At 44.6% G+C, this 20,049-nt stretch overlaps 1 protein-coding gene across 1 annotated transcript in view; it reads left to right on the plus strand.

The window, feature by feature from the left end:
• The window catches only part of CA4 (carbonic anhydrase 4), a 35,022-nt gene extending 18,148 nt beyond the window's left edge, over positions 1-16,874 (plus strand). Inside the window, exons 2-8 of the mRNA XM_006138635.5 lie at positions 3,583-3,636; positions 4,278-4,448; positions 8,795-8,952; positions 10,445-10,537; positions 11,613-11,676; positions 12,937-13,100; positions 14,692-16,874. Of these exons, the coding sequence (XP_006138697.3) occupies positions 3,583-3,636; positions 4,278-4,448; positions 8,795-8,952; positions 10,445-10,537; positions 11,613-11,676; positions 12,937-13,100; positions 14,692-14,883 (896 nt within the window). The 3' untranslated portion in view covers positions 14,884-16,874. The remainder of the gene's footprint in view (positions 1-3,582; positions 3,637-4,277; positions 4,449-8,794; positions 8,953-10,444; positions 10,538-11,612; positions 11,677-12,936; positions 13,101-14,691) is intronic.
• The last annotated feature ends 3,175 nt before the right edge of the window (positions 16,875-20,049 follow it).

Below are 20,049 nucleotides of genomic sequence, written 5' to 3' on the forward strand. Positions count from 1 at the left end.
TATCTAACCAAATCTAACATATTGTAACATGATTATTTAACCAATTATGTCCACCTTAATTGGATAACAACTAGCAAAATTAATTTCACAGGAGACAAAAACAATAAAAGAGGCAGAGTCATGCACATAAACAATAGAGAGATGAGGAGCACAACAACAACATTCGGATTTCACAACCCCCATTATTGATCTAGGCTCTTCTGTGTATCTGGCTTCATTTCAATCTGACTGGTTTGGAAGGTCCCGCTGCCTAGGCAAAAAGTAGGAGCTTAAGAACGAAGTATCAGACCGAACGAAGTATCAGACCATCATATACAGATAGACTGTGGTTTTGATTCCTTGTTCTTATTCCTCTGTAATTAGTAAAATGGTAAGAATACACTTGAATTCTTAAAGTACAGGCTTTTACAGGTAGGCATGAATATCAATATCCTAACACATTTTTTTTAATTTCATTAGTTTAGCAGTGACATTCTGAGTAAGTTTTCCAGACCTGAAGAAGAGCTCTATGAAAACTTAAAAGTTTGTCTCTCTCACCAACAGAAGTTGGTCTAATAAAAGATATGACCTTCCCCATCTTGTCTATCTAACATCCTGGGACTGACGTGGTTACAACAACACTGCATTCGTCCCATAATGTCATCTACAGCCCTTCATTTTCACACCTTTTTAAAAATCTCACTAACTGGCCTGGACCTCCTTGCTGTCTGCCAAAAGCTAGGAGCCTCCATAACTCTGCACTACTATCCTGAGGCCACATCTTCACTCCACAGAAGATTGATGCTGCTGCAATCAATCTTCCAGAGTTTGATTTAGCAAGTCTAGTTAAGACTTGCTAAATCAAACTCAGAGGGCCCACCCACCAGTTCTTATGAGGAATGAGGGAAACCCATGGGACTGTTTGCTCCCATCAGCCTCCCACTGTGGGGACGCTGCCCAGTTCAGCTAAAAGAAAGCCGACTGGAGTTACATATTCTACATAGCTGGAGTTGCATACCTTAAGCCACGCTGCCAGGTCTAGTGTAGGTCTGGTCTAAGTGTTGCAAGCACAAGCCTCCAGTATGTGGAGAGCCATAATCTGGGCAGATTTTATCGGGTAAAATCATAAACTAGTGAGTCCTTGTATAAAGGAATTTTTTGTTTTAAAAACTATACTGCACTACACGTTGTTTTAGTTACATATTCAAGATGTGGTTATATAAGGCACCTCATGGTGCTGTGGAGGAAAGGGGTGCAGGAAGGGCCACTCAGAGGAACAGGAAGGTGACATGAGGGGCATCCCAGTTAAAAATTTAAATTTTGGCAAGGGTATGGGGGCAGTACACTTCCCACATGGTGCTACAACCAGTCACCTCTCAGACCCAGATTAGATTAATAGATTAATTTAGGGTGGTAAACATAAAGGCTACGTCTACACTATGAGTTCTGTCGGCAAAAATATGCTAACGAGGGACTCATTTGCATGAGTTGTGATCTCATTTGCATATTTGATCAGCCGAAAACATGCAAATGAGATTACGACTCATGCAAATGAGTCCCTTGTTAGCATATTTTTACCAAGAAAACTTGTAGTGTAGATGTAGCCAAAAAGTAAAACTGCAGTGGGTGTTATATTGATCATTATAACACTGAACATCAGAGTATACATTTTGGTTCAGTATTGTCTGACGGAAGTTATACATAGAGCCCCGCAAGTCTGGGGACAGCCGTTTTCTATCCATGGGTATCTGCACCCGTGGATGGCGATACCCCTGGCTCACTTTTGCGGCTACAGATGTGGATGTGGATACAAAATGTTGTATTCCCACAGGGCTCTAGTTTTACGTCATGACTCGTATTATATCAACAAACGTCAACAACATTTGATTATATGAAGTAGACAATACTGCAGAGCTGTACACTTGAAGCATTAAGCAATCAGAAGCATACAGAGTTTAAGGCTACCAGTCCAGGTATGGTTAGCCATGCAGCACTGCATAGCAGAAGACCAACTCTGATGTAATGGGTGGACCAGGCCTATTCTTAAGTTTGGAACGGATGAATTCAAGTGTGAAAAGCTTTGTTCTATGCTTTTTTTTCCACTGATACAATTATTTTCCCCTCTTTCCCATTTTAAACATATTTACCAGCACCAATGTTCCCTCCTTTTTCATCCATGTGTGAATTTTCTCCACCCATGTGCAGAATAAAATGTTACATGCACCATGGCATGTCAGAATGTGCACCACCAGTAGAAACAAACAACCTAGCTGTAGGTGCTCTGCCAATCAGCTGGGTGGCATTGGAATCTCTCCTTAGTGGCTGCACAAGAGCCCAGCTTACAGGGAACACTGACAACACCCTGTTTGACACTAGTTTTTCCAGGGGAAATTGTCAACCCTGCGATAAGACCCAGACCAGCTGGGAACATGGTGATCCCTTGCAGGATGGTGTCTGTGAAGCTGTGGTTGTCCTTAATGTCTGCTGGGGCGGAGATGCTGCCCCAGTGTCACTTAGAATGGGGAAGTGCTATGTTAGGGTCTCCATGAACCACAAACGGAGACAAGCCCAAAGTTCACAAGAGTTTGCAACATCTGCATTTGCTGACCGGGAACCTCCATTATGTTCTTGTGCTCCTTCCTCTCCTTTGCCTTCTGAAATTCCTGAGCCTTTCTCCTGTCCACTCTTTCTGTGTCTAAGTTGTCTGTAAAGTTAACCTTCTGGGCCGTTTGTCATGAAGCAGGGGCAAGTAGGATCACACTCAATGTTATCCCTAATCCTCTTCCTCCTCCTTTTCTGGCTCAGGGTGTTCCACAGATGTGGAGACACATTTAAGTGTAGACATCAACCAGGTGGTGCAAAGCAGCCTACGTCGTCTGAGCTTTTTAGCACAGACCAGGCCTGAGACACCAAGAATAAGAAGCCCATCTCCACCCCCCTGGAAATACTTGGACATACTGAGAAAGATCAAATTCAGCTGAGCTGGATGGAGGAGAGTTCTTTATTTCTTAAGAAAATTCCTTAGGCCACTGTATAATTTTTAAATGTGAAACTGATAATAAGAAAATCTCTTTTTCACACAGTGCATATTCAGACTGTGAAACTCCTTGCTACATGAAATAACTGAAGCCAAGAATTTGGAAAGATTCAAAAAGGGTTGGACATTCATACAAGGATATGCAGAGTTATAATAGTTAATTCTAACAGTTTTTGGAAGGGATATTAAACCAGCTGCTTCAATGCTGAAACCATCTGTATCAGAGATCCTAATGGAGGGGAAAGATTATCCAACCTCTTTCTGATGCTGAGTTCTTACATCTTCCTTTGAAGCGTCTAGTACTGGCCTTTGTCAGTAGCAGACTCATCTCTTACAGTGGGAATATTCTGGTGCCCTTTTAGCTTTTGTGTAAAGCAATTTAGCAGCTGGAAATAAGGAAAAGGAGTCAAAACTATGTGGCCAGCTAGCTTTCTCCTGAGGTCCCCGTTCCAGAGTCCGGGGCTGTCTATGGTCATTTGAAAGATAATCAGGGAATCATACAATGAACGTCTCATTTTAATGCAACGTGGTGACGTGTGTCTGAAATGTTCATTTCTCTGCGGCAGGTGATAAAGAATGGTGCTACCTCTCTCAGCAGTGCGATCTCCCCAAGTGTGAAGGTAATGCTAAGCAGTTTCTTTCTGAAATGATTGTAATGGTGGGCTGTTTTATAAAGGGTCTCCTTGTCACACAAAAGGTTGAGATATCACATGGCCTCTCCATTATATTGAGAGACTATAGCTTGTGCCTCCATTCGATGGCTAAATTCATCACTACAGGTTGCACCTCCCTAAACTGGGACTCTCTGGTCCAGCAATGGAGCCCCAGCAGACTGGAAGTCCACCAGAGAGCCCCAGTGGCTAGAAGTCAGACAGCATACGGGCCAACAGCTCGGAGCCCTGCTGGGATGGGAGCAGGGGGGCTAGGCATGGCTGCAGCCCAGCAACCAGCCAAGCTGAGGCCAGCAGCAGGCAGCCTGGCCAGGGCTGCTAGAAGGGTGACTGGCCAGGGCTGGAAGCGGAGCTGGCGACGGGTTGGGGGGGCCAGTGCCAGGGGATTACTCCTGGCTCCAGGAAACCCCCTCACTCTGCTCAGGTCCTAAGGGTGCCAGATCAGGGAGGTTCAGCCTGTATCATAAACAGGTGCAATACAATCTTCCCAACCTTAGAAGCAAATAGATCTGCCAAGGGGCCGTTTGGCCTTATTGGGATGAAGCCATCATCTCTTCCATGAAAGCTGGTTTTTTCTTCCTTGTTAACAGAGCCCCGCCTCTGGGAGACAGTGAATGCTGAGTGTGGCAAAGACAACCAGTCACCCATCAATATTGTCACCAACAAAGTGAAGTACAAAAAGGACCTGAAACCGTTTTCTTTTGAAGGATATGAAAACGCTCAGTCCTCCTTTTGGAAAATCAAAAATAATGGGCATACAGGTACGTTATGTCGACATGACTGGGGTTTACTTATTGGCTGGGTTTTATTAGCTCCTTAGTTGCTATCAGAAACATTGTCAGTGTTCTTATGGTGGAGTTAGTTGGCAAGAACTAATTAATTAGCTATTTACTGATTCAGCTTCACTGTTCTTCCAGGTTATCCTTCTATCTAGGGTACATCTACACTGCACGGTTATTTCAGGATATTGGAGGTATCCTGAAATAGCTACTCCTCATCTACACAAGCCACTTGTTATTTCAAAATATTTTTTGAAATAACGGGCGTGCTATTTCACCATCCCGGTAAGCCTCATGGCACAAGGGATAAGGGATGGCTCGAAATAGCGCATTATTTTGAAATTTGGTGCTGTGTAGATGCGCCAAATTTCAAAATAGATTTGAAATAAGATACACAATTTGTGTAGCGCAAACTGTGTATCTGATTTCGAGTTTAGGGTGCTGCGTAGACACACCCTATGGGAAGAAATATTAGTAAGAATACTCTGTGTCAGTACTGTGTTGGGACAGGTTATTAAGTTTACAAAAACTGTTTGTATTTTTTAAACACTTAGTAGTGGTCCCTCGTTATAGACCATATTGGAGTAGTGCTTTCTCCCTCATATTGGACCAAAAAAAAAAATCACCCAACTATTTCCGTGTGGGGTCTTGGAGACCCCCACAGTATGGCAAAATTGAGAGGAAAAAAATACATGAGAATTGAGATACATTTAAAGCTGGCTTTACTGTAATTAGTGAACTGTACAACAACACACAAGTTAAAACTTGCCAAGATTCAGATACATACTGCACAATACTTGTGTTGAGGTCCAAATGCCCCCATGATCAAACACAGTTTTTAAAAAGCTACACACCATACAGACTCTAACTGATCCCATGTTTCAACAATGCAAAGAGATCGCAGCAGCAGCAATATAAAATGCACAGGTACAACACAATACAGGACTATGTAGCACTTTAAAGACTAGCAAGATGGTTTATTAGATGATGAGCTTATTTAGTTTCAGCTACACCAGACTAACACGGCTACATTTCTATCACAGGTACAACACAGTAGCACTAAGTGGCCTAATGCTTTGAACAAACGGGCAAAAATAGGCAGCATATGATCCTAATGTGCATATTTTTTTACACTTCACGCATTTTTGATTACTTTTTCTGTCTCGGTCTCTGGATGACGTGCAAGATCTTCCCCATTTCTCTGAATCAGTATCCAGCATACTTCATCATAGCTTGAGAATACTTAAAGAAAGAAGATGCTATCAGGTTTTGTACATGTTTGAGGTTTGAAACCCTCCAAAGTTGCAGTGGGGGAGGTTTACACGCTGCTTGCACCAGTGGCTTCACCATTTCTGCACCCAGGTACCTGAGGCTATGTCTACGCTACAGAGTTTTTTTCAGAAGAACAGCCATTTTTTCCGAAAAAACTTCACTTCAGTCCACACTGCAATTGCGTTCTTCTGCAAGAAAAGCAAAAGAACAGAGAGGCTTTTCCGACACTGGTAAACGTCTTTCTACAAGGAAGAAGCGTTTTTCTGAAAGAGCTCTTTTGGAAAAAGGCATGTGTGGATGGGGAAGAGGGAGTTCTTTTGAAAGAAGAGGAAAGAGGAAAAAGCACAGGTGCTCTGGTGGCTACTCAGTCTACAGCAATCTCAGGTTACATGCAAGACAGTGTCCATTCAGTGTGGATGCTATCTTTCGAAAAAGCAGATTGCTTTTTCGATGCTCTTTGGCAGTGTGAATGTCTCTTTCGGAAGACTTTTTTTTTTTGGAAGATCTCTTCCGGAAAAGCTTCTTCCAAAAGAAGCCTGCAGTCTAGACATAGCCTCAGAAACATCCATCTCTGACTCAAAGGTTTATTGCACAATTCAACCACACCCAAACCATATAACACACATGTGCAATGCAACAGTGCATCTTTTGTCCCAGCAATAGCATTTATCAAGTGTGGGCTTGCTAGAAAGTGTATACGACCATTGTGATGAAACTTGAGGCAAATGTTAGCTGGGGGCTCTCAGACCCTTTAGGTGCATTATTTAAAAAAAAACACACACAAAAACTGATGATAAAAACAATGCTGAAAGTTTCATATAATCCTGTAAAAATGGGTGCCTCAAAATAAAAATGATTTGCTGCTGGAATACCTGTGTAAATTAATTTGGGGTCCCAATGCCTTTGAAGTGACTGGTTTTGCTCTGCTAAACCCATCACCGGTATGAAGACAAATCCAATACCAGTGTTAACAGGTTGTCCTCCTCATCATAGCTTGAGAATACTCAAAGAAAGAAGATGCAATTCATCAGCTATCAGGTTTTGTACAGGTTTGAGACCTTGCATAGTTGCATTGGGGGAGGTCTAGGTTTTATATTAGGAAAAACTATTTCACTAAGAGGGTGATGAAGCACTGGAATGGGTTACTTAGGGAAGTGCTAGAATCTCCATCCCTAGAGGTTTCTAAATCCCGGCTTGACAAAGCCCTGGCTGGGATGAATGAGTTGGGGTTGATCCTGCTTTGGGCAGAGGACTGGACTCAATGACCTCTGAAGGTCTCTTTCAGCCCTAGGATTCTATGATTCTAAGATTATTTTCCCCAGTGGGGAATGCCGAGGGGTCTAACTGACCCCCGTTACTTTTTCAGTGCATTATTTTGCTGAACAAAACCCTGTAACAGGTAGGATGATAAAACCAATGCAAAACGATTGACCGTATCCCACTCTGACAATACTTAAGGGCTATGTCTAGATTGCAACCCTTTTTCATAAAAGGGATGCAAATTAGACGTATCGCAATTGCTAACGAAGCAGGGATTTAAATCTCCCCCGCTTCATTAGCATAAAAATGGCTGCCACTTTTCTTCGGCACAGAGCTTTTCCTGAAAAAAGCGCCATTCTAGACTCGGATCTTCCGGAAAATAAAGCCTTTTCTGAAAGATCCCTTATCCCTCTTAAAATAAGGGATCTTTTGGAAAAGGATTTATTTTCCGAAAGATCCACGTCTAGACTGGTGCTTTTTTCCGGCAAAGCTCCATGCCGAAAAAAAGCGGCAGCCATTTTTATGCTAATGAAGCGGGGGAGATTTAAATCCCTGCTTCGTTAGCAATTGCGATACGTCTAATTTGCATCCCTTTTACGAAAAAGGGATGCAATTTAGACGTAGCCAAGGTGTGAAGAGGTACAGAACTGGCGTGAAAAGAACATAAGAACATAACTTAGAACATAACTTAATACAAAACTTGGATTTATATTTTTGTGCAAACATTTTGGTCAGAGAAACCCCCAAACAAAAAGTTTAAAAAGCTGGGCTGTTGTTAAAATAACCAGATCCTTAATCTGAATGGCCTCATAGCAAAGTACTCCTTTAGGGAGAGATGAAATTTTGAAAGCACGTTAGAGACAGATTAGGGAATGAGATTTTTGTTTTGAAATTCAATGCTTAGGCATATTGTTTTTTCTTTCCAACTTCTGATTTTCCGCTCATGTGGAGAAAGTTAATAGCCTTTTTGGAAGGCTATGATATTGTGGAATCATCAAAGTACAGCTGATGTGCAAAGAAATATCTTGGTATACAAAAACACATGATCATAGAAACAGTTTAGAACTCGCATTTCGCCTGACAGGCAAAAGGGGTTTTGTGGGGGGATGGGAGTAAAGCTCTGAATGGTGCCGTGAGAATAAGATTAGACTGACTTATTATTTTTATATTTCAAGAGCACCTAAATGCTGCAACTGAGATTGGAGCTTCACTGAGCCAAGTGTCTTTTCACACAAACACATCGTGAGAGACACTGTCCAAAAGACCTTAAAGTCTTGGAGGGTTAACTCTTTAGGTTTAGGCCCAGGGGGCTCAGGGCTGGGGCAGGGACTTGGGATGCAGGAGGGGGTTTATGACTGGGGCAAGGGTTTGGGATGTTGGCTCCATCTGGACACTGCTTATCTCAGGTGTCTCCTGGGTGGTGGTGCAGTGGGGCTAAGGCAGGCTCACTCCCGCCCTGGCCTTGCACCCCTCTCAACAACAGCCAGCAAACTCCCTCCCAAGTCCTGCTGGGCCCCCTCTGGAGAAAGGATACAGACTGGGAGGGGGCACATTGACATCAGCGCCCCTCCTCTGCCCTACACAGCAAGCGGGAGGCTCCGGGGGAGGGGGAGGAGGTAGCTCCAAGGCAAAAGGCAGGAGAGGTGCAGTAGTGGGGGGAGGGGCAGCTGAAGTGGCATCGCTTGGTAGCCTCTTGGCCAGTCAGGATCACCTGTCAGAGGCTCCAAGATCTACCAGTAGATTCCGATCGACTGAGCTAAACTCCTGTTTTCTTTTTAACTCCTTGTTTCTACCAGTTAAAGTCTCTCTGGATGGCTCAGCAAAGATTAGCAATGGAGGTCTTTTCAATCAATACAAGGCTATCGAGTTTCACTTCCACTGGGGCAATAAGCTAGGCAGTAGACCCAGCCCTGGGTCGGAGCACAGCATAGATGGAGAGAGATACGATATGGAGGTAGGTGACATTCTCTCTCTGCTAATGCAGAACTCTGGCTTCTGAACGTAGTGTTGAATGAAATAAACCAACCGATACTTCCGCAAGACTCCAGGAGGGGAATTAAAACACTGAGAACGTGTTGCTTGCTGAGCACCCTGTGTAGAACCTAGAGGAAAAACTAACAGGGTCTGGACTTTTTGCATGGCTAACGCAAGGGAGGAAAGGCTGTAAACCCCAGCACTATTTGTAGCAATGCAGGCTATTAAGCTGCATCTCACAGTCTCACACTAGCTTATTCAGACACTTCGGTTGTGACTGTGCAGTGATACGTACAAATTCCTCAAAGAGCAGAAAGGCCAAATCCTACTCCCCATAGACAAACCAGGTGAGCTTAATGCAGGCGGTTTCCAAGTACCTAAAAGGGTGTTACAAGGAGTGGGGAGAAAAATGGTTCTCCTTGACCTCTGAGGTTAGGACAAGAAGCAATGGGCTTAAAGTGCGGCAAGGGAGGTTTAGGTTGGACATTAGGAAAAACTTCCTGTCAGAGTGGTTAAACACTGGAATAAATTGCCTACTGGAGTTGTAGAATCTCCATCTCTGGAGATATTTAAGAGCAGGTTAGATAAACACCTGTCAGGGATGATTTAGATCAGTGGTTCTCAACGTATCAGGGGCGACCTGTGACTATAGGCCGAATTGGCCATCGCCTAGGGCGCCACCTTCAACGGCGCCCGATGATGACGTCACTCTATTGATGGCTGTGCAGGTGGGGGCGCCGATCGCACATTCCGTCTGGGGCGCCAGCTGCTGCAGCCCGCCTCAGGCTGCTCCTGAAAGTATCCCTTTAAAAACATTATTAGTTCCCCCGGTACCTACAGTTTTCAGACACACAATTTTTTTCTACTATTGCAACACGTTTGTTTAAACAACTTAACTGTAGCCGGGCGGACGATGACATTTTTGGGTGTAAAAAGTACAAACAAAAATTCAGTTTTCTCCAAATGTCAGTTGTGTTGACGTACCCCCACAGACTTCTCTCGAGTACCCCTAAGGGTACTCGTACCACTGGTGGAGAAACACGGATTTAGATGGTGCTTGACCCTGCCATGAGGGCAGGTGACTGGACTTGATGACCTCTTGGGGTCCCTTCCAGTTCTCGTGTTCTATGATTCTATAAGGGAGTTGATGGGAGGAATCAGCCTCCATCTCAGGTCATGGAGTAACCGTGGAACCATTGCATATTCAAGGTGACAGTAGACAACAAGGCGCGCGCATGCTGGTGGGTGGGGAGGCCTGCTTTTGGATGCATATCTTTGCACCTTCAGCAGCCCCATATCTTCCACTGTGCCTCCTGCTAGCTGTGGGCAGGAAGTGGCTTTGCCCAACCTCCCCTGTAGAACAGCTCTGGTTTCTCCAAACCCAGGGCATAGTGAAGGGGTGAGGATGTGCCGATGATAAACGGCTATAAAGAAAAGGGAGCAATAATTGACCTTTAATGCCTATATTCCAGCTACACATAGTCCACAAGAAAGAGAGTTTCTCAAGCGCAAAGGATGCATCGAATGATAAAGAACAGCTGGCCGTGCTGGCCTTCTTTATAAAGGTGAGCTGCCATGTTTCTTTTTTAATTGCCCACCTCAAACTAACCCCTACCAGAGCGTGGTCCAAGTTGCAGGATTTGGCCAGGACCCACCCGCACCCCACCCCTCTCCAGTGTTTGCAGGGGTCCAGATTCATCGGGCCCCTCCTGTAGTGCTTAGCATGGATCTGCCCTACAAACAGAGCGGGTATGACTGCCGCACCTGCAGACACACCTGAGCTAGCTTGAATAACAACATTGATGCCACAAGCAGCATAGGACACACCAGCACACCCAGGACCCTGGCGGTTTCTTCACACACCAAGCCCCTTCACTGCTATGGTTGTCTGAGCTGGCTAGATAAAAGCTAACTTCGGTGCATCTACACTCATTGCAGTCACACCTCCTAGGCCAGGTCTACACTAAAGAGGAAGGTCAAATTAAGATAAGCAATTCAAACTATGTTAATTACATAGCTGGGGTTGACTTACCTTAAATTTGAATTTCCTCGCCATCCCCACAGTGGGAGGTGACAGGAGCAAACGCTCCCATCAGCTTTCCTTAACTCACAGGAGGAGGAGTACTGGCCACCCCTGGGGACACCCTCTGAGTTCGATTTGGTGGGCCTTTATTAGACCTGTTAAATCAAGCTCTGGAAGATTGATCACAGCAGCGACGATCTTCCCCCAAGTGAAGACATGGACTGACTGTCGAGTAGACTTGCCCACAGGGACCTTATTCCGTTCAGCTAATTGATTTTTGTTTCACTTTCTTTCCCACTTCTTATTTAATAATTCAGGAGCACGTATCTGAGGAAATCCATGCATTTTTCTAACTTAAAATATTACATAAGAACATAAGAATGACCGTACTGGGTCAGACCAAAGGTCCTTCTAGCCCAGTATCCTGTCTGCTGACAGTGGCCAGCACCAGGTGCCCCAGAGAGGGTGGACCGAAGACAATGATCAAGCGATTTGTCTCCTGCCATCCCTCTCCAGCCTCTGACAGACAGAGGCCAAGGACACCATTTTATCCCCTGGCTAATAGCCTTTTATGGACCTAACTTCCATGAAATTATCTAGCTTCCCTTTTGTTTCAGATCGGTGCAGAAAATGAAAAGTATGCACCTCTCATAGAGAAGTTGAATGACGTTCCTACCAAAGGTAAAGAGCTTGGATGTACCCACAGCAATCTGAATTTATTTAAAGAGATAATCATTACATCTAGGAGTTATAAAGTGACCTGTCCCTGTTCCCTTTGTACTCCAGTGAGATCTGACCTTGAATTCTCGAACAAGAGCATCAAGCCTAAAGACTGGTCTATGCAACAGAGCTATGTCTACATAACCCAGTATAACTGTTACCCAGGGATGTGAAAAATCTACAACCTAACCCTCTGTATCAGAAGTGCTATGTCGGCAGGAGAGCTTTTCCCATCATTCTAGTTATGCTGACGGGACAGCTCTTTCCTATCGGTACAGAGCATCTTGAGGAAAGCCCTACAGAGGTGCAAATGCACAGAGACAGCATTTTAAGTGTAGACTTGCCCTCCATTGGCGTGAAATGATTTTAAGCAAGGACGCTGGGTGAGAAAAGTAGGGATGTAAACGTGTCACTGGTTAACCGATAAGCTTGATGCTTGTCCATTTCTGTGAACGGTTAAACGCTGCCTGGGGTCCCAGCTGCCGGGATCCCTGGACACGGGGACTCCCGGGCATAGAGTCATTGCAGAGGGGAGCCACATAATCCGTGGTGGTCCTGTAGCTTCCGTCTGCAGCTCTAGTTCCCCAGTTAACCGTGTAACCAATAGCACTTTAATCCGTTGCACCGTTATTGTTTTACACGTTATTTCCATCCCTAGTGGAAGGCTCACGCAAAGTACCCACCCCCTATCCGTGCTGTAGAGCTGTATTCTGCAGGGCCTCTTGCCGAATACAGGGCAGGCACGGTGGTTTGGGGGCTATGCCCATCCACAGGCAAGCTGACAGATTCACCAGGCCCCTGGGCAAGGCGGGGTGGTAGTGGCGCCGCAATCCCGGAAGGGGCAGGGCCATAGGTGGAAGGGGTGGGGTTGACCGGCCAACTCTTGGTGCCACCCAGACAACGCCCCTCCCCCACCTCTCCTCTCTGCGCTCTCTCACACAGATTCCAATGTAGGATTGTCCCCTTCTCCATGATCTTCTGCCAATCTTAAGAGAGCTCAAATCAGTGTCAGAGTCTCAGTGGCCGGGAGCCCTGGGGCAGTGGCCCCCTGGCCTGCCCCCTGTCGGGAAGCCTGCCCAGCCAGTAGCCCCCGCATCTTCCAGAGCCAGACTCTGAGGATGGCACCACTGTTGGTAGCCACAGCCAGAATCCAAGGGAGCTGTAAACACCGAACTGCTAAGCATGCCCACTCCCACTGACGTTTCTCCATTGTTTTCCTAGGCAATGAAAAGACGATGGCTGCTTTGCCCCTGGAATCGCTCATCCCGCCGGAAAAGAATCTCACCGGCTATTATCGGTACAGCGGCTCCCTGACCACGCCCGGATGCAATGAGACGGTCATCTGGACGATATTTAAGGAGCCAATCGCACTGAGTGAAAATCAGGTAATTCAGAGAGTTGTGGGCGAGGTCGTCCTTAGGATTTACAGGGCCTTGTGCCGTCCTATGAAACTGGTTCTCCTAGGTCTGATGACAGCCCCTGGGCAGGGGCGGGGAGGGAGGGAGGCATATGACAATAGTTTAGAGCTGTGATTTTATAATCTTCAGTCGTGCACTAATGGAATAGTTTTCAAGCAAATTTTAAACTAAAGTCCTGTCGTCTAACTCTCAATTTAGAAACTGACAGGATAGACCTGGGTTGGCAAAGGCCTGTTAAATGGCTTCATTACCGCCTGAATGGCTCTTTCACGGGTTCAGTGTCTGCCAATAGGTCTGGCAGGCTTTTCCACTTTTGAGTTAACTATAGATCCTTCCCGGAGGAAGCAGAGTCACAGAGCAGGGATAGGAAGAGGCAGGAGGGTGGACATTAAGACCCAGCGGTGTTTCAAATTTCCGGGTGCCCTACGCAGCTGCATATTCTGTGTCTGGATAAGAACATTGATTGTAGGCTGAACAGGGCAGCTAGGTCATTTTGTCTAGCTCACTCAAACTCCCCTCCTCATCCTCTTCTTCCCTCTCCAATATGCTCTCTTGCCCAGAGTCCAATGTAGGATCGTCTCCTTCTCCATTACTTCTGCAGTCCCCAGAGAGCCCAAATCAATAGCAGCATAATGTATCCCGGCTTGTTTGCTATCTGTCACATCACCTGTTTTGGTGGAGGAAAAAAAAACACCTCCGCATCTTTCCCCATTCCAAAAAGAGGGATGTGTGTTTCAGGACAGTTCTCAAGGGAAGATAAATATCACTGCCATTAGAAAGATGAGGCAACAAAAGCACATAGTAATTAGGTAACTTGCCAAAGGCCATGAAGTAAGGCAGTGTCAGAGGTTGGAACAGACTTCAGATCAGTGCTAGTTCAGTGTGCTCTATCCACTGCAATAATGAATATGCAAATAAAATGTACCCCGGCCCCCCGCCGCAGAGCCATCACTGGCATCAGCTGCAGCAGTTCCCCACCACATGGCAGCTACAGGAGCTGAAGCCAGCTTCTGTGCTGCAGCTCTGGGGACTGGGGCTGGAGTACATATTTTAGCAGACTGGTAACATTGTATTTGCATATTTTCACATTCAGTATTTGCATCATGAATGTGTAAATATGCAAATCAAATGTTGCCAGTCCATGGAAAGTTTGTGAATGGGTTTACCAGTCCATGATATAAGAAAAGTTGGGAACCGCTGCTCTAGAGAAGAACCAGAGATGGGGAGGCATGTAATCTTGATTCCTGCATGCTGTGCCACAGGGATATGAGGGAGGGAAGCAGGGGCTGAACGTAGAGAAAAGACCTGTCTTGCCAGGGTGGCTTGCACTAGACAGGACCAGGCTGCTTAGCCCAGAGGAAATTTAAGGAGTCTTCCTGGGCTAGAAGGAAGCATCTGTCAATAATCTGGGGGACAAGTTTTGGTTCCATTTAAACTAGAATAGACGTATGGTTCAGAGCCACACCGCAGTGCAAACTATAGCCTGGAAAGAGGACACTTCCCTTTTCTTCCTCACCCAAAAAAAGAATAATTGCTTTTTTTTTATGGCGGTTTGCAGATGGAGAACTTCTGGAAGAAGCTTTACTTCACTGAGGATAAAACATTACTCATGACCGACAATTTCCGACCTGTTCAGCCTCTCAATGACAGAGTCGTGTACCACTCCGATGGCAGCATCCTACTGTCTCCTGCAAATGCTTTATTGGTGGCGCCAACACTTATCTACCTCATGAGTCTTCTTTTCCAATGAACACTGGTCATCCATTATCAGGTTTCGGCGGTGGAGGGAGTGTTAATTTTTTGTTTCAAGCACTTCTCTGCAGTTCAGAAGCTCTGGGCTGCAGCTCATTGTACAATATAGCCTTGGTGTTTTTCCTAACGCTTATCATATAGAGATAAAGAAATAATTTCAGGGAACCTCCCTCGAGGCTCATGATAAATATAATACAAAGCTATAGAGAAGTCTTTTTAAATCCTTTAAGACTTTTCTTTTGAAAGCAATAAAATGTGTTAATTGCAACCCTATAATTTTAAATCAACACAGCAAGTGTGCTTAATAGAGCCATTCAGAGGACTTATAGGAATCAGAGTGCCAAAGTGAGACTGAATGCAATATAGTTCAATGCTGCATCACAAATCAAGGACATGAAACATTTTCGGTGACACAGTGGATGCTGTGTCCTCCAACACCGATGCCTCACACAACCTGTTAAAAGGGCTCATCCTATGTATTGCAGGATACATATCAGGCTTCAGCCAGAAAAATACGTTTTCTTGCTTCTCCCAACTTAAGCTGAATTTTTAATGAAGGGTTTGTTTATTTTTTAAATCTACTGCTATTGGGTTTTAGGAACATAGGAGTCCCATAGCAGGTCTGACTGTTAGTCCAATCTAGTCCTGCAGCCTGCCTTTAGCAGTATCCAGTACTGGATGCGACAGAGGAAAAGGAAAGCACCACCCAAAACAGATAGCTTCAGCCACTTGGAAAATTCCATCGCGAATCCCATTGGAAGGTTAAATGTGAAGCATGAGATTTGATGATCCTTTCACTAAAGGATCCCCTTGAATAATAAAATCTCCCCTTGAATAATAAAATCCTAGAACGGCTCAGGGAACTTTGTGGAATTTTTTGTTGAATTTTTTTTCAGGGTTTCATCAAACCCCTCAATTTTTTTGGTCTAGAATTGGTATTTTGCACACATTTCTATTTTGTTGAAAAAAATGTTCCATTCTGATGAAAACATTTTGATCAGCTCTATAAAATGCTCCTACACCTGTGGGGTAGGTTACAAACCCCATGGCTGTGTCTAGACTGGCAAGTTTTTCCGCAAAATCATCTGATTTTGTGGAAAAACTTGCCAGCTGTTTACACTGGCCGCTTGAATTTCCGCAAGAACACTGACGATCTCATGTAAGATCGTCAGTGTTCTTGCGGAAATACTGTGCTGCTCCCGTTCGGGCAAAAGCCCTCTTGCTCAAATGCTTTTGCACAAGAGGGCCAGTGTAGAGAGCACAGTACTGTTTTGCGCAAAAAAGCCCTGATCGCTAAAATGGCGATCGGGGCTTTTTTGCGGAAAACCGCGTCTAAATTGGCCACGGACGCTTTTCCGCAAAAAGTGCTTTTGCGGAAAAGCATCCTGCCAATCTAGATGTGCTTTTCCGAAAATGCTTTTAACGGAAAACTTTTCCGTTAAAAGCATTTTCGGAAAATCATGCCAGTGTAGATGTAGCCCCATATATATATAAAGGGGGTTGTTCTGTGGTTTGTGTTGATTTCTTTGGTGCTTTTTCAATCATACACTGGAAACCCCAGTATACAGTGAAGATGGTTTCCCCTGTTACCACCTGAGCATGCAGAGATGCAGTGTCTCCGATTAAACCAGTTGGTTTAACCCTTTGAGTCAAGATAATATAACATGTTGTAGCCCCTTGGTGAATTTTAAATCTTGGCTATCTCAAAACGGGATTTATACTGGGAGTGCAAAGTTATGCCTTTTTCTTTAGTGCGGTGCTTGTGTACGACATCTGGGTCGTCACTCGGTGAGGGTGAATGGCAGGGTGGGGAATTATTTTCTTCTCTACTGTATCTATTTAATAGTTGATTATGAAGAGTTAAACCCCACAATGGAAAAGCAGGCATGATATTTATACATTTAGGAGACTATCCAAAACTGTAATTGTATTTTTCTATTATTTAAGAGATTTTGAGAACTGAATGTAAATAAAAACTTGTGGTTGAAAGGCAATGGCTGAATCTTTCACTGCCTTGGAATTTCTCTCTTTCTGCCCTCCCTGGAGGGGGTTCACACAGCAAGTGCTAAGAAGAGAAAAATGTTTTTCCCATCTCTTCTAGACAGCTAAGGCTGTACTTCTGGAGGTGTTCCCCATTCTGTTTGTGCATTATTGTCAATGGTCCCTGAGGTCTTTCAGAGGCTCCTTTCTTCACACTGGCCTCTGAGATACACATTGAACCTCTCTAGTCCAGCACCCTTGGGACCTGACTGGTGCTGAACCAGAGAATGTGCCAAACTATGGCAGGTCAATATTGTCGAGCAGCATTACCAGCACTTCCACCCCTTACTGTGGTCTTAGAAGACATTTAGGGGCTAAATCACAGCACAGAACACTGAGAGCTAGGACTGGTGGCTGTAAACAAACTTTATGGAACTGCAGCCATACCTATGATAAGTGGACATCGGGCTAAGTAGAATCATTCTGGACCATGGATGTTGCGGACCAGAGAACACCAGACTAAAGAGGTTCAACCTGTACTAATGTCACACTTGACCTATGCAGACAATAGGGCCTGATTTTCCACGGTGCTGTGTGCCCTTCCACTCCTGTTGAAATATGGGGGGAGCACTCTGATTTCTTTGGGTAAAGTGGAACCATAGGGTCGCCCAGTACATCTTCCCATCCACATGCCCACATGGCTATTCAGTGGGATGCTAGCTAAGCATCCAGCCACTCCTTAAACATCTCTGTACTTCCAGCTTCCACCTCTTCCATCTGTTTCCCCAAACCAGGAAGACAATTGAGACGCTTTGGAGCAAAGAGGGTTTTTGTGGCTGTTTTAATGGGTAGCATACTAAAGTTATTTGACCGCCTCACGTTTTGCTATCCCATCCCCATAAAGGTTTCTAGGCAACAACATGCACCAGCTGTGGCCAACCCGAGGCTCTTCCCCCCATGGCTTGTAAGCTGCTCCCACATCCCCAAAAACTGCCCTCTGCTCCCGGCTTCCTGTGCTGACCTGGGCAAATCACTTCACTTCTCTGTTCCTTGGTTTACCCAGCTGGAAAACGCATGTACTCTTTCAGCGCTTCAAAGAAATCGTGGTAATGAATTAGTTGTAAGCAAAGCACTGAGTTTCTCATGCTAATGGACAAAGTACTATTCATTCACTGTGTTAATTGCACAATAGCCGCAAACAGGTGGAAAGCAAATAAGCAACACTTATTTGCTCCCAAATATTTTAACTGCTGGACAGCAGGAAGGGAAAAATAACTGCGGGGAAAGTCATTTGGTTGAGCGCTATACAAACTAGTCTTTCCTGTTCTATATATGCCTCAGTGTGGAAGACTTCAAGTTTTATTCTAGGGCTATTTTCTTATTCTCTAAGGCTGTGTCTACACTGGCCAGATATTCCGGAAAATCAGCCGCTTTTCTGGAATAACTTGCCAGCTGTCTACACTGGCCGCTTGAATTTCTGGAAAAGCACTGACGATCTAATGTAAAATCATTAGTGCTTTTCCGGAAAAACTATGCTGCTCCCATTCGGGCAAAAGTCTTTTTCCGGAAAACTGTTCCGGAAAAGGGCCAGTGTAGACAGCAGAGATTCACGAAAATGACGATCGGGGCTTTTTTGCGGAAAAGTGCGTCTAGATTGGCACGGACGCTTTTCCGCAAAAAGTGCTTTTCCGGAAAAGCATCCTGCCAATCTAGACATGCTTTTTACGAAAATACTTTTAACGGAAAACTTTTCCGTTAAAAGCATTTCTGGAAAATCATGCCAGTGTAGACGTAGCCTAAGGGTGAGATTTACCCCAGTGCAGAGGATCTGCATCAATCCCCTTATCTAAACTGCAGTTCTGCTCTGAGAAGCAAAGCCCCAGTCCTGCAAGGAACTCTGTGTCAGATCAGAAGATCTTTGCAGGATAGGCACCATAGAACATTGTGGGGGTCCTTCTGAAGTAGGTCAGACCATCTGCACTCAGTTTACATCTTAAATAACTGTCAGCCCACCATATGCTGAAATTCATACTGGCTTCTTTCTAGCTCACACATCCCCAACAGTTATGGTAAATGTTGGTGAAGTGTATATTAGTAATGGTTATCTAAATGGAATTTCATTAACAATATTGTTCAAGTTGCTTAAGACAGAATAAAATCCAGATCCCTCTTGTAGGGGCGTGTTGGTGGTGACATGATAAGAGGATTAAACAAAAGTCATAAGACTATATTGTCATAAACAGCGTAAGCAGATGCAATTCTGCACCTACACAATGAACCAGCCTATTGGATGCGAAGGTCCAGTGTTTGCAATCACAGCAGAGAGCAAAACTGAGGCCTGTTCTACGCTGCCGGAGAAAGTCGACTTAAGATACACAACTCTAATAACAAGAGCAGCTGAGCTAGAATCGACGTACTTTAAGTCGACTTTCTGCAGAGTTCCCACTGTGGGAGGTTGATGGGAAAACCTTTTCCATTATCTTCCCCTTCTCCTCATGACTCTGTACAGTAGTGGGGTCAACGGAAGCATCACCAGTAGTTGATTTAGTGGGTCCTTACTAGACATGGAAGATCAATCTCCAGATAAGTGTAGACCTGCCCTTAAGGAGGGGCTTACATGGATCTAAGAGACTTCTGTGTTCTTTATGCACAAGGGTGTATTTCTCCCAAAGTGCCTACACTTCAACTTATGGAAAGAATAATTTTTCAATAGTTTGCAGCATCAGCAATGTACTGAATCAGCAAATCTCTGGTCAGTGCAAACTCAGGAATGTTCTGTTCCCTTCCAACTGAGGAGTTTGCTCTCCTGTCACAGCTGCAGTGCACGTTATTCTTGTTTCAGAAAAAAAATAACGCTCAAGCATTCCATTCCCACTTATACAATACACCGATCACAGGAACCTATGTCCATGAAGCTCAATATTGAAAACTCATCTATTGCAACAAATTAAATTAATTCAACATGTTATTAAAAAAAATCTCCCTAATAAACAAAACACAAGACCCCTTCATTATTCTGCCTGCCCCAAAGGTTCACACTGGACTTCATTGAGTCTTCTATTTTTCTTGTTTAAAGGAATCACCCTTAGGCCATATGCAAACTATATACATATTGAATTAATGATGGATCAAAACTCAGCCCTCCTCCCATTCATTTGAAACCTGAATGTTTCTCAACATTTTG

The sequence above is a fragment of the Pelodiscus sinensis genome, chromosome 21 (genome assembly GCF_052426305.1).
Source record: "Pelodiscus sinensis isolate ZL-2025 chromosome 21, ASM5242630v1, whole genome shotgun sequence".
Taxonomy (NCBI): domain Eukaryota; kingdom Metazoa; phylum Chordata; order Testudines; family Trionychidae; genus Pelodiscus; species Pelodiscus sinensis.